This window comes from Dermochelys coriacea, chromosome 10 (genome assembly GCF_009764565.3).
Source record: "Dermochelys coriacea isolate rDerCor1 chromosome 10, rDerCor1.pri.v4, whole genome shotgun sequence".
NCBI classification, from domain to species: domain Eukaryota; kingdom Metazoa; phylum Chordata; order Testudines; family Dermochelyidae; genus Dermochelys; species Dermochelys coriacea.
Window position 1 is genome coordinate 76,808,350 of NC_050077.1, and position 22,162 is coordinate 76,830,511.

At 40.4% G+C, this 22,162-nt stretch overlaps 1 protein-coding gene across 1 annotated transcript in view; it reads right to left on the reverse strand.

The window, feature by feature from the left end:
- IGF1R (insulin like growth factor 1 receptor) overlaps positions 1–22,162 on the reverse strand; it is a 290,123-nt gene that overhangs the window by 34,978 nt on the left and 232,983 nt on the right. Inside the window, 9 exon segments of the mRNA XM_038418287.2 lie at positions 846–951; positions 2,125–2,284; positions 3,754–3,890; positions 5,565–5,851; positions 11,877–12,081; positions 12,297–12,464; positions 14,454–14,692; positions 16,992–17,118; positions 19,181–19,395. Of these exon segments, the coding sequence (XP_038274215.1) occupies positions 846–951; positions 2,125–2,284; positions 3,754–3,890; positions 5,565–5,851; positions 11,877–12,081; positions 12,297–12,464; positions 14,454–14,692; positions 16,992–17,118; positions 19,181–19,395 (1,644 nt within the window).

Consider the following 22,162-nt stretch of genomic DNA (forward strand, 5'->3'; position numbering starts at 1 on the left):
AAAACTATCTATCTGGTACAGATAGAGATTTGGTAGATGCCATGCGTAAAGTCAATGTAAACAGTAGTTATCGGGAGTTTTTTCAGTAAGTACAGGCAGTCCTTGACTTTACAACATTTGATTTATGACGAACGGCACTTATGACTTTTCTGAATTGACACCCTGATTCAAAGTACAACAATTGGTTTCGACTTTACGACGTTCAGTCCTGCAATAGAGTGGATTGCAGTTCCGAGTTACGCCTTTTTGGCTTAAGACACAATTGTAAGGAACCAATTGTGTCGTAAGTCCGAGGACTACCTCTATATCTGAGGTGGGAGAAGGATTTAACGTAAATCTCTACATGCAAAAACAGCCAAAGCTTATTTAAACATTGGTGCAAATTCTAAATTTTCCTTTTCTTCATTAAAAAAAGTTCAGCAATTGCGAAGAGGCTACCAAGATGCGAAATACCAAGTATGCTCACTTGGACTGACTACAATCTGTCCAGCAAATAAGGTTTTGTGGTTTCCAAAGTGATTCCAATATTTGGCTAAACCTCTGGTCTATAAGGTTCTATTTTTTGCCACAATTGTCCCAATGGAGATACATTCCCAAAAGACCATCCCTCCCCTCAAGCTCAGCATGGTAATGAAAAGCCTCTCCACAACTCCCTCAGCAGACAGATGCTCATTAGTAACTTGAAACATCTCCCGATAAGAGAAAAATCTGCTTTAGTTTATCCCGAATAGTCCTCCAAACACCACTTTGGTTTCAAATTCAAACTTTCCCTATGGGCATTGAGTTCAAAATGAACATTTCCTCCCACAGTTTAGTCCCCCTCGCGAGTGTATACAAGATCTCACCTCTTTTTGTTAAAGACATACAGCATTATTAGCAGCCCTCCAATGATCAGCAGCACTGCAATGGGGAGCACAATTATCAAGTGCAGGAAATTCCCATAATCTGCCGCTGAAATAGACAAGAAAGCAAAATTCTTACGTTGCTATAGAATTTCTACCACCACAAGAGTTTTCCACCTACACAATACATTGCCATACTGTAAAATCAGAAAATTCAGTTTTTTGTCTGAAGTGTAGAAATTTCTTCAAGACGACTCCCTAACAATAAATGACTAGAGAACCCGAAACCTGAGAAAGAGGACAGCATTAACATTGTAAAAGAGCAGCGTTCTGTTTAATTGAGTTTTGGTTTGTATGTATGTATGTTTACGGTCTGATGTTGTTCTTTAAATGATTAATGCACGCATATCCTTTTAAATCTATATATACATATCTATAGATAAAGACAGCATGCACACACATATTTTGTTGCTTTAATTTCACCTCAAAATTCTGTCAAAATTTGTTTTATTACAAATGGGAGAAGAGGACACATGGGTATTTTTCCTGGATCTATTGAGGGTAATAAATGTATCGGCTTTGCAAATAAGTAGAAACAAAAATAAGATGTGCAGATGTAGAAAAACAAGATGAGATGTCTATGGTAGCCGTAAAAGCACTGGGTGGAACTTCTGTATGTAATTCATTGTTTACCAATTTGTTTCTGTGTAAAACAATTCCATCATTTCCAGTATCACTACCCCGTCTTGCGTCAACATGTTGATCTTTTGTCAAAATGCCACTTGAGTTCCATAGTAGGAAAAAAAAACAGCTAAAAATGAAATTGTAACAAAGCTCCATGCAAATAAACTTAGCTTCTTGTATCACATTAATGCATACCATAGGTATTCCATATTGACACGAGTTCCAGATTCCAGTTCATAATACTGCTGTATGGTTATTCGTAGTAGTACATTTTCACCGAAGATTAGTATACCACAGGGATAATGTTTACTATTATTAATGTGTTTCTACAGACACACTAACCTATACATGTGTATACACGTGCAAAACAGAACAGGACCTAGCCTCAAAAGGTACTTTTCATTCATAAGCACTTTCTAATGAAGAGAATGCAGAACAGCTCCAAAGAAACATGCACAACTGAGGAAGTATACAGAGAGCTTAGGAAGGATGTTCAAAGTCCCAGTCATGCATGCAAACAACAGGAATAAGTGAGATAATTGAGGAAGTAAGCTAGAAACCACAGATAATTTGACGCAACCTCTAAAATTCCTCTTACGTTTGGGTTGTACATAGAAAGACACTGGTTCAGTCCATGATCCATTTCCAGCTAGAGAGGTGGCCTGAACTCTGGCAGAATAGTTCCCAGGGTTTAGATGAGTTAGTTTGGCTCCTCCAAACTTCCTGTATTCCTGTCTAGAAACACATTCCCGTTTCTCCTGAAAGAAGAAGAACGGCTTGTACTACATGTAAATATTTTTATACTTGTAACTATCAGGAACTCAATAAGGTCACAGATTTTGCTGGGCTTTGCATTGCACATTCATGATTTAAGCTTGTTTCTTCAACTAAAATCAGAACAGTTCTCCCTTTGTGCAATTTAAGCACATTTGGAATCCAACAATGATAAAAGTAAGTTAAACAAGAGAGGGATTGTAACATATTGGCTAGAAATAGAGACTGAGAGTTGGGATTCCTTGTTTCTATTTCAAGTACCGCCACAGTTGCTGGACAAGTCACTTAAATCTTCACCCATCTGTAAATTGGGCATAATACTTAGAAATTGTCTCAGAAGTATGTTGCAAGACCCAATATCTACAAATCCTTGGATGAAAGCTGCTGCTAACAGCACTACTAAAATAAAGGAAAAACTTGTTGCTATACAATGACTGCCCTTACAAATTTGCTTATTTTGCTTTAGCAAATAGCTAATAGTTACATTAGTATTTGCAGTTCTCTATTTTTCCTTAAAGAGCATACCATCAATACTGACCACTATGCTGTATTTGTACTACACCTCTACCCCGATATAACGCTGTCCTCGGAAGCCAAAAAATCTTACCACGTTGTAAGTGAAATCGCATTATATCGAACTTGCTTTGATCCACCGGAGCATGCAGCCCCCCCTCCTAACCACCCCCCGGAACACTGCTTTACCCGCATTATATCCGAATTCGCATTATATCGGGGTAGAGGTGTATTTAGTATTAAAATCTGTTCATAACTGTATCAAAGTCTACCTTAAACAACAAAGCACCTTTATTTCTTTAAAAAAATATTCAGCTTAACAGGAGAACTAAAGAGGGGGAAATTTGGGAAAGCTTGGGAGGAATACAAAATTTAGTTGTATTTTAAGTATTAAATCCTAAAGATCCTTTTTATTTTCTTTAAAATAAGTGATCTCATTAATAAAGCATCTCCTAGGCACATGGATCCCTAAGCACTCTAAAAACTTTATACAAACAAAAATCACCCTACCACCTAAAAAAAGTGGGCTCACCCAGAATGAAATCAAGTAATGTTTTTTTTAACAATGCACACTAACGCTTAATAATGTAGGAGTTGAATTTAGCATGGGCACTGGAGGGTAATGGCTCTGAGTCTTGTGAAAAGTAGCACATGAGCTTCAATAACCACACGTGCCCAGGACCTCAGCTTTAAGTCACTTATACTGTATTATGCCATTCAATAAATACTGATTCAAGAAAACAAAACAAAACAAAAAAGACTACTGTATTCACACCAGGGTTATCTCAATGGGACTTCCATCCAAGTATTTAACTCAATCTGTCCCTCTACAGCTTGTCAGAGTTGACCAGACCACAGGTAGGAGGACAAATTACATGTGAGATTAGTTCCAATAGAACCCCTTGCCCCTCAAACAAACATGTCTTTGGTCAATCCTCACCTCTCCAGGCTGCCCATATTTGATTTCATACATCAGTATCAATCCATTAGGGCTTACAGGTTCTGACCACTTCAGATAGATGGCATTATCTTCTTTGCCTTCCCACATTACTGTTCCTGGAATGTTATCTGCTCCTTCTAAAAAATAATTACAGGAGTTGATGTAGCGCAAACAGCATTGCAGCCTGTTTGAATTTGAGACAATTGCTGGGACAAGACAGGTGAAGATATTAAAAAACAAAATTCCTAACTACTCCACAGAAGCCAGAACAGCACAATAAATATTGTTCAAATCCCCAGAGAGCAAGAAGTAAGCACTTGAAGGCTTGTTGGAGAGATTAGTATTGCCTGAACAATACTGTTACAGCTGATGCAGTGTATAGGCCTAAAAACATCAGGACCCAATACGTAAGTGATCTAATACAAAGTGCAGGCTGAAGAATTTAGTACATTAGTGACTGGTTCCTTCTTCAGACTTCCACAGTACTCCCCAGGATAGTGAGTGAAAGTCATGCTGATCTAATGGCTGTAGAAGGCCCAAAGTAGCAGCAGTAGGTGTTGCATCTCTGCAGAGCTACTTGCAGAATAGCGTCCATGTCACAGGATGCACAGACAGAGGCTTGCCAGAAAAACAGACACAGGTTGGGGTCTGCACAGAGGTCAAAACTGGCTCCATTGTCACAGCATCTGGGTGGTCAGTGTAGGGACGGTATCTGCAGCATGTGCAGTCACAGCTTATGATTGAGACACATTTGTGCTCTTTGCCTTATCCCCAGCGCTTTTGGTTGTGGGAAGTATTCAGCAGGCTGCCTGGGGACTATGAATACTGGTCCAGTCAAGCAATATATGTAGTAGGTTCAAAAGCCCACATGATCACAAAGGCCCTCAATTCTGCGAATTCACAGGCTAAGAATTTGGGAATGTTTGTTTCCTTTCCCTGATCTCATGGATTTCCCTACTTACTTGAAATAAACAATACCTCTGCATTGTACAGACAATGGCTGGCTCTGGATTATGATAGCATAACCTTCCAGAAAGCAAAACCACTACCATTTTGCATCAAAAAGAAACCAGACATCTGGTGGAGTTAGGACTGCATATGGGTTTATACTGAAATCAGGTCTTTTCTTCTCAGTAGATGAGCTATCTTTATAAGCTCAAGACTTACTACAATGATTGCAAACAGTTGTGAGAGTACCCAGTACTCCATATTTGAGATAGGCTAGTTGTTTGTGATTGTCCATGAAAAGTGACACAATACTGTTTCCATTCCCAGATTGGAGGAGTGCACTAGCATTCTGTGGCAGAGGAAACATTTTGTTTTCATGGCAACCACTCACACCAGTAAAAGTCAAACATCTGTGAGCAGGCCAAAATGAATTGATTAGAAACTGCGAACAAATATCCATGGACTACAGCATGTCAGGAAAGGCACACTCAACCCTCCTGCATCAGGGTGTCTGAGGGGTTCAGGAAACCATTCCCACTCCCTCCCTGCACGTATGGACAGATTTGCAGAGTTATCTGGGCAGACAATGGGAATTATTTGCCCTCCTCTGCAACAGTGAACAGTGCCATAGGCTGGAAGGATGGACCCTGGAGTTTATGGACTAATAGAAGGTGTTGACCCAGTAAGATAACATTTTACATAACTCTCACATTTAAAAAATATGTTTATTTTTTGCATTAAAAAAATCCCTTAAAAACCTATCTTATATTTGGTTTTCAAAGCTTTGTCTCCCTGTGTGTATCTAAGATACATGTTACGACCCAGAAAATGAAATATAAAGTTTGAAACTCTGGAGATCGTACCTGCAGGCATGGTTCTTGCAAAAACAAAGTTGGAAGCACTGCAGCCAAGTGTCTCTGCTTCATGATTGCAGCTGTGAATATCAATACGGTAAAGAGTAAAAGGCTGTAGGTGGGAGATGAGCGTCCTTTCCCGGCCCTCCACTTTGCTCTCATAGAATGGATATTCCATCTCACTCTCCTCCACATCAGACACATTGGCAAAGTGATCTGGCACCGTTGTGTTCTTGTTTCTACTGGCAAGAGTGGTGTTTGCAATTCGGAACACATCCCTGCGCTTCCGATCCGGTCTACAGAGAACAAAGGGCAATATATGGAAACAGGTCTTTTTAATGTATTAAGCTTTTCAATTGACCGTCAGGGAAGGCAAGCGAAAACTGTAAGTCAGAAAATACGTATCTAATCATCTTACAGATAGACAGAGCCTCAAACTTCCACTGTGCAAGCCTCACTGAGGCCAATGTCTTGAATGGCAAAAATGTGCCCAAGGTTGTTACATAAGCAAACCGTATCCATATTTAACGATGGTGATGCTGAAGCCTGCTTTAGAGGCTCAGAATAAAATCTGATGGTACAGGTTTAAATGTCATCTAAAAACTGTGAAAGACAACAGCTGTGCCCTTACGGACATCATTTCCCTGCCATTTCTCAAGCCTATCTGTAGTGAGGCCTCCAACTGACCAACCTTATGATCGGAGAAAAATCAGCACCATCTAGTGCAGGTGTGTACTGAAATGAGGCCATTAAGTAGCTTGGCAAATCAGCAGCCCAACAAACATCTCAGTAGAAAATGAGAGCGAATGTGAACCAGTGTATACTAGTGGCTTGATTTTCTTGCATTGTTCTGTGTTTTACTAGCAACAGTCAGTCACCAGACATGTTTGGCTTTTGAGAGAAGTCCGTTAACAGTGTCTTCATTTTGTAAGGGAAGTGGTGGGCAAAGGAGCACGAGCATTTTATTAGCACAATAGAGGACATATAAAATGATCTAGAAAATAGTATGTACGTGCTTCAGAAAAGGGAGCTTTTTAATTTGGTCCGTAAAGTTGCATGTGCACCTACGGAACTAGGGAAATAAAACAAACATATGTAGTAATCTAGGTACTGAATTAAAAAACATGTGATCTATAGCAATGATCCTGCAGGTTCTGTTGTTTCACGTTTTAGAATTGACAGTGCAGACAGGCCTTTTTTGTCAGTATAGTTGCTAACATGGAGACAAGGTGTACACGACAGAACGAATCTAGCTACCACACATCACCGTTACACATCAGAGGTGTCACGTGTTCTTCAGTTTGGGATTTGGGTGTTTGTTCTACACAGGAACGCAGACCATGTAAACAGGATGACCGTTTCCAGATCCTCCAATCCTAATTAATCAAGTGTTTTGAGTTAGAGCTGAATTAACCAAACACTGAAGGAGTGAGGTGGCGGGGAGAGAAATCAGGGAAGAATCTACACCAGAAATATTTCCTTCATTGTACCTCATCTCACATTATACCACTTACACAATGGTCGTCTGTTATTAGGCCATGCAGGGTCTATCAAATTACTACAGTGAGGCAATGGATTTCAACACATTCCCGATCGAGTGGGCATTGAAGTGGGGAAAGGGCCCTGTCAACTAGGACACATATTAGATCGGAGAAGTAGCTCACTATGAAACAAATAGTCTTAGAAAATTCAGCCATATCGAAGAGTTCATCGGAGCTGCGTGCCAAACTATGGGCACATTTGGTTTTGAAGCCTATTGGTAGAGGTTGGATGAAATTTTTAAGGAGTTCACTAAGGCCAAGCTTACAACAGCCCCTGTAAGAGCACTCGTGTAGCCGCATTATGCTGACGGGAGAGAGCACTTGCGTCAACATAATAAAACGAGCTCAACGAGCACTTATGCCAGCAAAACTTATTTCACTCAGCAAGCTTTCTTTTCATATCCCTGAGCAACAAAAGTTTTGCCGACACAAGTGCTAGCGTAGACATGGCCTTAGACTCTCCCAAATCCTAACGAATCTCAGGTTGCATAAATGTGACTCACACAAGGCAGGCAAACCGCAGCAGAAGACAAGACATAATAAATATGAAGACGAGAAAGGACTACTTATGTTATCAAACAACACACCCCATGCGATTAACTCAACTCAGGGCTTGTCTATACAACCAAAGGCAAACTGGGGGGCAAATCTACGTCACACTGGCCTGCCATGTGCTAGATTGATGCATGGACACTGCTGTCGTGCTCTAGAAATTCCCTAGTGTGCTCTGACCTACTCCCATTTCAAAGTTGAGTAGATCACAGCACACCAGGAAACTTAGTGCGAAGTGGCAACAGGTGCCACATGGTGACGTAATGCATGGCAGGTTGGTGAAGGGTAGATTTACATCCCAGCTTGCTGCAAACAAAGTGTTGGTAGAGAAGTTCTGAGTAAGTTTACAGCAGGAAATGGGAGAATTTCATAGCGAACAAAAGCACACACATCTTCTCTTTTACAAGAAGTATCACTGGAGAAGTCACTAGGCCTGTTTGCTGTGCTTTGGTAGAGTCATCATTCATCCCTTTACTCCACTGTAGAGAATAAACCTTTGGACCAGCATAAAAGAACAAGGATGCCCACTTTTGAATTAGAGAACATTTGCACTTGTGACAAAAAGCAGTAAGATTGACAGGAGCCAACTTTTGTCAGTGCCAGTGGGTGCTTGTGCCTCCCCCCAGCCCCTGTCCCAACTCCGCCCCTCCCTGCCCCTATTGGATCCCTCTCCAAATCCCCGCCCTGGCCCCACCTCCTCTCCCAAGCACGCAGCCTTCCCCCTCCCTCTCAGGCTTGCCGTGCAAAACAACTGTTTTGCGGCGCAAGCGCTGGGAGGAAGGGGGGAAAAGCAGGACCCAGCAGCGCACTCAGGGGAGGAGGCAGAGCCGAGGCAGAGGTGAGCTGGGGGGGAAGGGGCAGAGGGGAAGCTGCTGGTGGGTGTAGAGAACCCACCAATTTTTCCCCCGGGTGCTCCAGCCCTGAAATCAGCACCTATGGTGAGATTGGAAATAAAAATCAACTGCAAAGTCATGTGTTGATGCAAGAGCACATCCTGGCAACCAAACAACCAGAAGGAGTGACCTTACCTACCACCACGTTTACAGGATGTGTTAAAATTCGCTCTTTGAAAGTCTCTGAAAAATTTAAAGCAGGGTCCTACATTTACTTTGAAAAAGACAGAATAAAAACACAGAATGCGTGGGTGAAAAAATACAGTCACGTTAGGGAAAGACAGAGATCCACATATTAACCACAAGACAAACATAACTAAAATACTGAGGGATTTGACATCAATGACTTTCTGTCAAGCAGCTGCCGACTTTGCTGGAACACCCGAATGAGGAAAAAATTAGTACCCAAGAAATTAGACAAAAATAAAGGAAGGTCTTGGGGGAAAAGGCAAGTAAATCCATCTATTTTTTGACATAGGGAGAAGGGGATAAACAATGAGAAAATAAAATCACTGTAAAGAAAAAGTAGATCTTTAAAAGAAATGGATATGTCAGTGCAAAATCTAATTATCTTCTTAGGGTGTATCTACATTACTGTCATTAAAGCAGAACAACAATGCTACAGCTGTGCCACTGTAGTGCCATAGCACAGGCGCTTCCTAAATCGATGGAAGGGGTTTTTCCATCGATGTAGGTAATCCACTTCTCCAAGAAGCGTAGTTAGCTAGGTCAATGGAAGAATCCTTCTGTCAACATAGCCATCTCTACCCTGGGATTATGTTGACCTACCCACGGGTGCTAAACATGTGAAATTTTTCAGAGCCCAGAGCATTGTAGCTATGTTAATTTAATTTTTAAGTGGAAACCAGGTCTCTGACTATGTGCTAATTGTAGAGTTACAGATTCTCAGATCACTCCGTTACCACAAGAGAGCAAAAGGAAAGCTGCAGACTAATGATTCTTGCAGTGCTGTAAACGCAGCCCCAACCGCAATAAAAATTATCTTGTCTCAGCCCTATCCTTCCCTGCTGCAATGCTGTACACTTGGGACGTGTAGAAATCACAAACAGGCCAGGGCAGGAGGATGTAACGACACAGATGTATTGGTTTTTAAGTAGTCTGAAAACCGCATGGTCAAATCCTTTTATTTACATGCTGTGCTTCTTTCATAACATCCCAAAGACAGGCAAAACCCAGGTAAAAAGCTAGAAACATAATACACTTCTAATGAGGCTTGTGTTGACACATGAATTAACTTCCCCCTTCAGGGAAAGAAAAGAAAAAAAAAAAAAAGACATCTGCAAGTAAAAAGTTGCTCAGATTTGTCCTATGGAGAAATCTCACCAGGTCATAATCTCACATTTCCCTGACATTCAGACTTCTTAAAAGTCACTTAACTAACTCAGCTATTTACAAGTCTTGTATCTTATCTGATCCTGCTGTTAAGTCACTGAAAAGAAAAATATACCCATTATGAAAGCAAGCTGAATTGGGGGAAAACTGTAAAACATTCAAAGCATTTTTTATGAATTGCTCCCATTTAAGTTTTAAAACAGTGTAAATCTACAGCATACAAAAGATTGCTAGTAATTTGTTCCTGCCTCTGTTCAAGGTTTACTTTTCTCTTTTTTTTTAATTAGTCCAAGAAAATTTACCACCAAACAAAATGAACGTCATGTTTCAAATGCCTGATAGCTTTGTTAAATGGAAAAATACTTGCCCTCCATAAAACTAATATTGTCACTTCAGGCAATTTATAATGTGCATGTGGTTTCTAAACCTGTTGTACAGTGGGCCGAAGTCTGAATTTGTTTATATCATAAGATGTTGCTCAGGATTAATACAACCACTGGTGAGTTCAGGATCGGGTCTGCTAACTTAGCAGTGCAAGCAAAATTGGAGTAAATCAACAACAGCTCAGGACAATGACTAGACACTTCCTCCAAGAAGCAATATTTTTTATTATTTGTACTGTGATAGTGCACAGAGGTCTCAATCAAGGTCAGGGACCCACTACAATAGCTGATGTACAAACCCCAGGTAAACATGGTCCCAGCCCTGAAGACCTTACACCAGTGATACTCAGACTGAGGGTCCTTAATGTGTCTCCTGTGGCTCTTTGCAGCACATGATATTAAAACATTGGTTAATAATTAAATCACACAATCTAAGCTATTAACCAATCAGGATGCTTTTACTATGTTATTAACCAACTGTAGAATACTTGGTCAGTCATTTTGCTGTGAGAATATTATATATATCACCAAATTAAACAATGAATTCACACTACTGTGGCTCTTTTGAGTAATGTTGATTGGTAATTTGGCTCCTGACCCACTCAGGTCAGAGTGTCACTGCCTTACACAGTCTAAGAGCATCTTAAATAAGATCTTTACAAGTTAAGTTTGAGAATAGAAAAATTTTCTTTATCGTTCAGTCTTATTTTTTCAGGAAGACCACACCTGAACACTTTCTCAAGCTCCATTTAACGCCAACTCCACCTACTCCTCACCAGCCAGGAGAGACAATGAGACGACATGCACGATCAAAGCTGAAAGCTGATTGCTTACCTAATAGTGTTACAGCTATGCACAGAATGCTGGCCTTGTGATCCAATTATCTTAAGTACAAACAGCTTTCAAAAGAGGTAAATTAGAAACTCAAGCATCACAACCACTGATGAATTCAATAATACCTGCTCCATGATGCCATATAAAATGGATCTTAATGGATATGTTTCTACTTAACATGGAACAGCACCCTTTATCATGAAACAGTGTGTACATTTAATTCTTGGTTACAGTCAAAGCCCAGGAAACCAAAACACTCCCCTTAATTAGTGCAGAGGCATGAATTAGAAAGGACAACCATTTCAAAATTTTGCAAGGCCTCAATATTCCTTTAATTTCCAAACCAGATACATCTTCGGGATGAGTTATCTATGCATTTAAAAGGCCATTTAGAGAAAGAAAAAACAACTTGTTTGAAGCCAGTTCTCTGCCGTGGGTTGATCACCCTTGAAACCATTACAGGTGAAGAACTCTTACATGACCTTTGATTCCACAAAGGAGCAACCACAACAAAGGTCCTTGAACAATGTAGGTAAGGACTATTATGATTAGTTAAAACAGGGAGAGAGTGCGCTAAAAATCAGTGAAGAAAAGCAGCTGTGAAATAGAAAGACTGCCGATCACCTCTCCCCTTACATGAGGCAGTGTTTATGTGCTTATGATTCCATTAAAAATGGCTTTCATGTGTATACACCAAGGGCCCCAGGAAATGATATCACTGCTCGTCCCCACCTGTAAAGACAGCAAAGATCCAACTTCTACTACCTGGGCACAAAGATGGAGTTATGGAGGAAGTTCTCAAAGACTTTTCGGTACTCTGCCTCCTCTTTCTCAGCTTGCTTCTCTGCCTCTGTCTTAGGGCAAGCGCAACAAGGTCCTTTTTCTCCCCCACTCCCTTCTGGCTTGGTGGGTTCGGTAGCTTCTTCTGTATCAATGGTCCCATCAGCATATCTCCGAATTGGGACTTTATCTTTAAAAGAACAGACCAGATGTTGAGGCTTTTTCCCTTACCGCCAGTGGGTGCATTAACAATCCATGTTCCCCCATCCCCCTGTACTAGCTGTTATTCACAGAAACGTCAAAGAACAGGTAGCTGCAGCTGCACTTGCTGGTCATGTGAATAATGAGGACTGACAGGTATGAATATCAAGCATTTGAACACATAACTGCTGTCAGCTCCCTTACCTTTGGAGCAGTAGTTATGTCGGTAAAGATAACTGTCCTGAGGCTGCTGCTGCCACCGTACAATATAGTACGACAGGTTGCCATTGGGGAGAGAGGGTGGATTCCATTTCACTATTAGCTGAGAAGAGGCATTAGATGCTGAAATAACATCCAGTGGGATAGATGGCACTGGGGGGGGGGGGGGGAAGGAACAGGGGGAAAAAAAATAGGCATTTTTACACACAACTCGTATTGAAATATAAAAAGCCGAGCAACAATGCTTCAATTAACTGCTTTGTACATCACTCCAAAAAACAGCTCGTCCCACCTCAAGGGAACGAAGAGTGTTTTTGACACCCCTTGGCTAACAGACGTGAACATATTAAAAGCCACCACCCTACAGCAGTGATCTGATGTACTCAACAACTTTCCTTAATATCGAAGGGCCAAGTTTTGCAATCCTTAAAATAACAACGATCCCATTACTTTCCAAAGGGAATATTGCTTGAATAATGACCACAGAACTTGGCCTAAAGTCTGTAACCATGCCCTGGTTTACTTATTTAATGACATTCTGATTTCTTTACTCCATGTAATCCAGAAAGGTTCAATTTATGTACTAGCACTGTCCCATATTTTGTAGTTGCTGCTTTCTAAATAAAAGCAATTGTTTATGCAAAGAGCATTAAGAATCCCATAATCTGAGGTTTCATATGGGAAATTATGACTGGCATTATGCGGAGAGAGAAATTTAGGGGGGTGGAGTAAACAAACCACAGCAACAAACCCTGCAACAAACCTGTGTGAGGAATTTCCATACGAAATAACAGTGAGGTTCTAACTGGACTTCCCACCTCTAAATACACTGGATATTTTACAGAGTTTATAGTCTTGGACAGGCAAATCCCACTGAGCAAAATTTTGAATTATTTGACTTAATTTTCTCCTTGTTTAATCCACACCCTGAAAATAGACACATCTTGTATTTTTGCTATTATGCTATATAAACAATGGTGGCTGGTCTCAGCTAGCATTTGTGTAGAATACATTGGAAAAAAACCCTCAAAATATATAGGGTGGGTTTTCTCCTGAATCTGAGCAAACAAAAAGTTGTGTTGTCTCACTCAGCATTGCCAGAGACTTGTTGAATTCAAGATTGAAAAACACATCTCTCTCAAATTTCTCTCTCTCACCCTCACACGTTTCAACGGAAAAATGGTGAAAGAGGCTCCTTAGAGGTAATGCAAGAGCCCTTTTCACCAATGCATCTTGGGGATCTCTACAGCTTAAGGTCTCCAATGCTTGCTCCAAGGCAAAATTATATTGCATGCACTAGAAAACCAACAGCTTTAAAACAAGAGCAAAATCCCAACTGCTTTAGAAGATATAGGGCAAAAAAGAGACTTCAAATCCTGTAACAGTGCACGTAGGGTTACACACACTTGAAAGAGAACAATTTGGAACACAGCTGAGACTAACAGGTAAACATGACCTGACGTTCAGTGCCTTCCAAAAGCCAAACATTTAAAAGCAACGTGCTTGTAGATCTCAAAATTATGGTCTATTCAAAAGGCAGCCGACACTTAAAAGTAACAGCCAGCTTTTATCTATATCTATGGAAGTTTTTATACTATGCACCTCACTGTAGTATCAGGGTACCTGAGCTTTTCCCATCTCTTGTTTCAGAAATTACCTTATCAAGCTATTTGGTTTTTTTAATAATTCATCTTTGGTGCCAGGCTATTTAAATTCCCCACTCATTTTGGAAGCTATCGTGGTCAAAAGATGGAGTTGAATCCAACATGTTCAACTGGTGTTGTGTTGTAATGATCAGCATTATGACTTCAAGGCAAGTACACAACCGTGAAAAACAGACACCCTGTGTTCCTCTCTGTATAGCCGACAAACAGATCCTTGTCTGCCCTCTCATTGCAATGTTTTCTGGGAGGAATATTACAAATGACCTTAACTGAGACTGCAATATGTTTAAACTACACTGGGCCCCTCTAATGGACTTCCTGAGTATCAAGCATTTAAAGTTGTTCATGTTTTCCAATGCACTTAGTTTTTTCCACAGTCCAGGGCTAATAAATTACACGTGCAGCTTTTAAGACCCATGTGAGTAGGTGAAAGCCCAGCCTGTGATATCTTTGCAGTCCCATGCATTACAGGCCTTACCTGCAGCATTGGTGCGTATGTAGACTATTTCACTCTTTGCTCCATGGATGTGGTGATTTTCCATCATTGTGAGAGTAACAGCCTTGACATAAATGGCATATTGAGTCCAAGGTTTCAGTCCTTGCAGTAAAATCCCAGGGTTGTTCTCTTTGTTTGGGGGCAGATCAACATCCACCATGTTCCAGCTATTAGAGCCACAAGCATCTTGCCCATCATACTCTGTCACATTCTTGAATGGTCTGAAATATTAAAAGAAAATGACACAGATTGTACTTTTACTTCCTGTTAAAAACACTCAAACTTTTATGGGAGAATCTCACATCAGCCTTTGTCCAATGAAACTAATAAAAAAAGTTTATTTGCTTTTTATTGAAGAATAAAAGAGAATCCCAAAGCCTAGATTTGTCTTTTATTTCCAACTGCTATAAAACTAGGAGTTCGGATTTAGCCTCTGTAGTTACTGAGATGTCAGGAATCCAGGGAAATAGGTACTCATGGCTTAACTTTCCTTTCCCACAAAAGGAAAGCTGTTGGATAATTTATCAGTCTGAACAATCATCTTCAATTCAACTACTTCCTGCCAAAGGAGAGATAATGTTTAACTGTTGTCAGCAAGTGAAACAGAAACAGACTTTCAGGGATAGGTCAATAAGCATTGGAGAGAAGAAACCTGCTGGGGTATTAATTTATTATTTATAGAGCTCTATAAGGGTCCCTAGCATTATACAACGGGTAGACTGTGCCAAACAAATAACCCCTTCCCCATATAATGGAATAATAAAAAGTCCTTATTTCTCCTTATATAAACACAATGAACCATAAAACAATAAAAAAATGCTAGTTTGTTATTACCACTTGTGGTAGTTGTAATAAACCATAAGAACCAATCACATTTACATGTAGGTACAGAAGGAAACTCCTTGTACTCAATATAAATGCGTTTGGTTACATAACTGTAGATTACTGTGTCAATTAAATCATAAACAAGACTTGTTCTAAGGACACTGACTCTCAGTTGCTCTATCTTACTTTCAAAAGCAGACAGTGAAATGTTTCTGACTTTATATTCACAGGTTATCTGGGCACAATTCAACAGATGTGACTCAGAATAATTACAATGGTTGAGCGTTAGCCACAAGAACCCAGATTTCGCTACACTTTGACTAGTAGCTCAGTAGCATACTGGCTGCTTTAGTTCTTGACATTATAGGCAACCAACCGCATTTGGACCTGTAATTTGTACATTGGATTGATTTTAAATTGTATTACTGGTACAACTACTTTTATTTAATGACTATTTAGCATGGACATGTCAATAGTCAAGGCATACCATGTTATAAACTCATATTGTGATATTAACAGAGTTCCTGCTTCATTTGCTCACAACTCAGCTCTAGGATGTTGAAGCAATCAGCCTGCTCAACGTGCTGTGTGTGCCCGTTACATCTCTCTCTTCTCAAAGCAAAATCTCAATGCAGCTGACTGATATAATGCGTTTCTGGTTGGAAGTGTTTCTTGCTCATTCTAACTATTATTTCCACAGAGACTGTAGAACAGCTCTGGACAGCAGAGAGAAAACCTGGTCTGAGATTAGAGATTGAATGGAGTAGGGAAAGGACTACAAAAAGGTAGGGTTAGACCCTTGAAGGGTGGTTGTTGTACCAAGAATTGCTAGTCAGTGTGGACACTGGCAATAGGTCCTCTTTAGAAAAGCTGCTTAGTGACAGATGAAATGGGAACACGGGTCAGAAAAATACTTGAAAATGAAGGAGAAAGAGAAATGAGCCCAAGTCACAGTTTGGATCCAAATATTTTGCAAAACACTGGAGCACAGGGGGATGGAGAGCATGTGTGTTCGTTCGGATTTCAGCTCTGGTTCAGGCCCATCTCCAATACAAAGGGCTTTGGTATGTGTGCATGTGGGGGGAGTGAGAAAGGATCTACCAGATCCTAACAAAGTCAGTTCTCCACTGCATCCTACCGCAATCCACCATCAGCAAACGCTGCAGCAGTCTGTCCAGCCTAGAGAACCTAAATAACCCAGAGCCCAATTAGTTACAATACTGAGGCTCCAAACCAGACCTTCAAACTGTCTCTCCAATCCATGCTGCTGCCTAGCCAACGTCATGGCTGGGAGGAGAAAGAGCTAATTGGCATACAAGCACATATATTATTTGGAGATTCCAACAAACACAGAAATACACCCAGAAAATAGGCAAGCATTTTATATCACTTGGGATTTTTTTCATTTGAAATTTTGGAGGGGCGTGGGGATGGAAGAGACAGAAAACAGGCCCTAAACACCTCTATGTTAGCAGGCACTTTGGTCTAGTACACAGTATTAAAACAGAACCTTGTAAGAAAGGAGCACTCGAGAACAAAGTGAGTACACTGCACAGAATAAGAATAGCCCAAAGGACTTTGCTGACTCACTTTATTCTTTATTCAGCCAATAAACACAACGGTCAAGAGAAACCCTACCCACTGTGCCTGTTATTTCCTGAATGACATAATTAGTCTCAGAACACGTATACTCACGCCTCTTTGTAGTAAACAGTGAAGCTAATAAGATCTCTGTAATCTGGAGGGCGATACCGCTCCCAGGTGAGCTTAATCCGGTTCTTCAGGGTGGTGTTGGAGACAAAATTCAGAATGTGGCTTTCGCCTACAGCATAAACAAATGACAGTCAGCAACCATGGCAAAATAGTTCAATTCACAACTTTGTTATTGGGTTTTGTTGTGTTTCTTAAAACTGTGTGCCTCAGTATTATCTAGTTTAAAGGTCTCGATAGCACTCATCACCACTGTACAGCAGGAACCTACTAGTTGCTACATATGTTCTATTTATTCCAAAGCACTTAGTGAGCGTTCAGTAACTTTAGGATACATGGAAACACGTAAATTTATTTCTTAAAAATGAAACGTTTTAAAGTGTGTGGTTAGAATGCTCGGAAAAGGTGCTCAGGATTCTCTCTGTGAATGGAAGTCCTGTTTATCTACAGGACCAGTACAGTTAGCACTACAAGTTTCCATCTTCTATTTTGCTTATAAATTTAAGCACCGAGTTTAAGTGAGTGCACTCTGGGGTAAAAGGAAAGATCAGCTCTTATGGCCCATGCAGTTCCTGGCAACTGCAGTAGTGTTTTTTGCATTCCTATTCATAAGGCACTGGACTGAGAACTACTAAACTCATTTCATATACAGCACAGCCATTTGATGGCAGCAGCTTCCAGTCGCCTATACTACACTGGGCTGGATTTGAACCAGCAACTTAGAGATGAATAGCCATCCAGTCCTGAAACAAAACTGTTTTAAAAACGTAATTCTTGGACTGAGAACTTGTGTATTAAGTGTCAACTGTGAGTGAGTTAACATCTTAGTAGAATTCTCTGAAAAATAAAGAGGTTTTCACCCTCATGTACGTTGGCACTAATGGTGCTAATATCTTTTCAAAGGCAATTTAGCTTTTGTTGATTCTCTCCTTTTTTCCCTTTTGAGAGTCAGAAAGCTTTTTGTAATCGTTTTAAGGAACAGGCAGTGGCTGGCACTGGCCTCATGGTAGTAGGGACTAGCTGTGCATCTGTAACTCCTCCAGAACTGTGAGCACTCAGTCTATTGAATGTAAGCACACTCCTTCCTTTGCACAATAAGGATCTGCACCATCTGCATTTATGCATCATGCCTAAAGAGACATTCAGCAGTGTATGTGTCCTAGTTTTGTAAACACTGTCCAGCACAAGGGGGTTTTACTTATAAACATGATATGCTTTAATTTACTCATTTCCAAGAACACCACGAACAACCTAACAGACAAAACATGTCATCAGCTGTAGGGGTCCTGGGGCAAAGCCAGGCCTGTAAGCCTTCTTTTCTTTGCAATCCTTAAAGGACAGATGGGATTTTAAACTTGTAAATCTTGTACAGGTTTTGGATCATGCCCTTTGTGAATATGCTTCTGCACGGCACAAAAAACAAACGCATTATAACTCTGAAATATTGTAGAACTAACTGGAAATATTTCTCTCAAGTTATTCTCTGTTTGACACGGAAACAAATCACAGCAGATTTATTCTAATGAATATTTCTAGCAACTGACAAGCAGCAATCCACACCAGCAGAGGCCAGCCGGAAGTATGAAAATAAAGCAACCTGTTTTGCACTACAATAAATAAGCACTGAAACAAAATTGCGCAGTCTCCTCAATATCAGGAAACTAAATAGATATTCCCCTCTCCCCCCTAATATTTATGATGTCATGGATCTGTCTTGCAAAGAAGTGGTGGAAGCTCCATCCCTGAAGATTTTAAAAACCAGATTATACCACAAATAAGGAAAAAAAAGATTACTTTGTGAAATATTGTGGTGTGGCAAAGCGATGGAATTGGGCATTCTCAAACTCTTTTGTAATGTGGACATTTTAAATTGTGTTCCCATAGTGATAGTAATCACTGTCAAAATCGGTATTAGGAAAACAATGCATTTTCTTCATCAATGTAATTTAGCAGCTGGGAATAGTCATCCATATGTGACCAGCCAGCTCTGCAGACCACCAGTAGACCATGGACCGTGGTTTGGGAACCACTGAATTAAAATGGACAACGTGTCTTTTAATCGCTAACTTCTCCATTCTGTGTTCTTAAATAGGATCGCGGGGTGATTGTCCTTATTTTTAGAGCTTGTATAAGGCCTCACTCCTATTTAATTCCACTTCTGATCTTTGACTTACAAGAGGCTCTCTCCCCATTGTTTCTTGGATTTATATCTCCTTTACTCTGCCGTCCCTTGGTTCCTGACACATCCTCCATACGGTAAATCTCAGACACACACAGTTTGGGATTAAACGCAAAGTACATTTTCCCCTCTTTGATTGTCAGGTTGTGGTGGTTCCAGTCCCACAGCTGTTGCAGATTCTGGTTATCCAGCACATAGAAAGAATAATTCCTACAAAGAGATTTTAAAAGGCAAAGTTAGTTTTACCAGCAGCTCATGGGTAGTTCCTGGCCAAACTAGCTGAACACAGGGGCAATTCCTATTGACATGCACTGATTACACCTGCCCAGTTGCTCTGCCTCCAAAGAGGAGAGCAAATGCTTCTTCCCCCTAGGAAGTGAGTTTCCCTTGAATTTTTCCATAGGGAAGAGGGGAAACGGCTGCAACATGGGACTTCCAGATTGCCACTGGTTGTAGGCTTCCCTTACTCCAGTGTGGGTTTGACAATGAAGTTTGTATGGAAGATGCTATACAAAATACAATGGTACAATATTTTATTCCTGTCTCACTCCTTGACATACAACATTCAATACATGTCCCTTTGAAAAAGATCTCTATAATGTATTTTCCACGTTAACTGCTAATGAGATTTGACAGCCTTGCATATTGTATAGCAGAAAACGTGTGCTGTACTTTAAGTCATCAAGATAAGATGGAAAGGTAGAGAACATGGCATCCTTTTTGTGTTACATGAGCTGAATGAGGAGTTTTCTTTGCCTGGAAGACAGTGTGTTGTAATTTATTTGTTGGTCCAATAAAAGTTATCACATATGTTCTACCAAGCACTCTGCCTCTTGTACACTACTGTCTGGTAATAAATGGTCACACTTATGTGAGACTCTTGCTGTGAGCACAGCACAAACCTTCACTGCTTTAAAGCTCTGAACCGTCACAATCTGACCACCTGCTGCAGCCACTTTCTAACAGACAATGGGAGTCTGTTCTCTCAGTGCATGAGTGGAGTTACATGCACACCTTAACTTTGATGAATACCGATGCAAGTTGCTTGTGTGAATTCCACGGTAGGCTGAAATGGCAAGATGGGCACTTCAAGTATCCATGGCAGAAAAGAGCCTGCAGAAGCATTTTCATTTTGAGGTTGGGAAAGGAAGGGACTGGAGAGGGAATTACGGGTATGTCTAAATGATTATTGCAATATTAGGGAAATTTGCACCTGTGTTAACTACACTGATGTAAACCCCAAATATAAAGATGCTACACCCTTGTGATTTGTGCAAGTCCTGTTTTGCACTGGTGTGTCCCTATCAATGGAGTCAAAATTTATTTTCTCAACACATTATGACCATCAATTAAGAGTTTCTGCAAGATAGTAACAGACTAACCATGAGTTTGATAGCAAATCAACACCATCATTTATAGTTTTCCTTCAGTATTGTTTCCTCTCATTGTACACAACGACACCTCAGAATACCCAATGAATCATCCACAACAATGGAATCGTTTGTTTATGGGGCTGCAAGCTCTTTGGGACAGGACTGCAGTTCTCTCTTGTGTTTTCTTCTTAGTGCCAAGTGCTCTTACAGTGCTATATAAAAACAAGAACAGCCTGCTTCTCCTAAGTGTCCCCAAATACCCAGTACTTTATTTTGAACAAACCAAATACACCTGACACTGCTTTGGGTTGAGCAAAGTGAGTACAACTGCTTTTTGTTGACTAATATAGTTTAACTTACACCCATGCTCCATCTTCAAGTCATACTAAATATATTTCGCCAAGAGAACATCTTTTCCAAGCATTACGCAAAACTGCACTTGGAGTTCACCATGTGCACTGAGAGCCTGTGGATGGTTCAGACACTATTCTCTTTGCAGTCAATGAGCAAAAACTATGCTTGCAACTTCCTGAACATCTTTAATGAGATGAAACGTGCATTATCAATAGTCATGTGAATAAATGATGGCACATAAGGTTGTTTTTTTTAAGACAGACCTAAAGCAGGACTCAAATTAGATGCAGCTAGTACAATAAAGCACCTTCAAGGTTATTACAACAGGTTTTAATACAAAAGGTTTAACTGAAAAACCTCCTATCACTTTGTGTTTAAAATACCAGAGACATGACGAAATTTTCAAGACAATCAAGTGACTGGACAAAGTCAAGCATTCTCGTTGGTACTTTAGACTACTGCAAAAAGGTCAAGAAACAGTTGGGACTAACTGTTAAAACCAGTTAAAACTAGTATGTTAAAACCATTTGCACGAGTCTGAGTAGCAGTTTAAGGCAAACAAGTTCTACGGGTTTATATATACACTGCAAGTATAAATTAGTAGAAGCTATTCTGGCACCATCTGAGGCAGCAGTGAAACCACATTTGGAATATTGTATACAAGTCCAATCACAGGATAGGTAAACCATTGCAGAAATGGAAAAGATGCTGAAGAGAGCAAAAAGCACACTCAGGGTTCTGGAGATACAAGTTATAAGTAATGATTATATCAGACTTTGGCCTTTACAGCTGTGGAGGCGGGGAGTGGAGGGGGGAGAGAAAACGTCAGGATGCCAAGGAAGATAGCACAGAAAGAATAAAAGAATCTCAACAGTAAAACAGACTTCTGCCAATCAGCTATTGAGATAGAAACTAACCATCAGAGACCAGAAGAGAAGCCCCGAGGGGAGGTCCAGAGAAGAAGGTACTGCAACTACCAGGGCTAGGATGGGCAAAAAGCTCTTTAGCCAACTAATCACAGCCAATGAGGGAGAGAAGGGAACAAGAGGTAGGAGGAGGTTCACACTGTATCTCGTCAGTGTCACAACTGCTCCCACAGAGCGGGCCAATCACTTTATCCCTTGTGGGAAAAATTGCTTATAAACATTAGCAGGAGAGAAGAATAATCCTTAGAAAATTTTTGGTTTGCTTTTTAAAGAAAGACTGTAGAGCATTTTGAGGAGAGGACTGTCTTTTAATGTGACACGAGA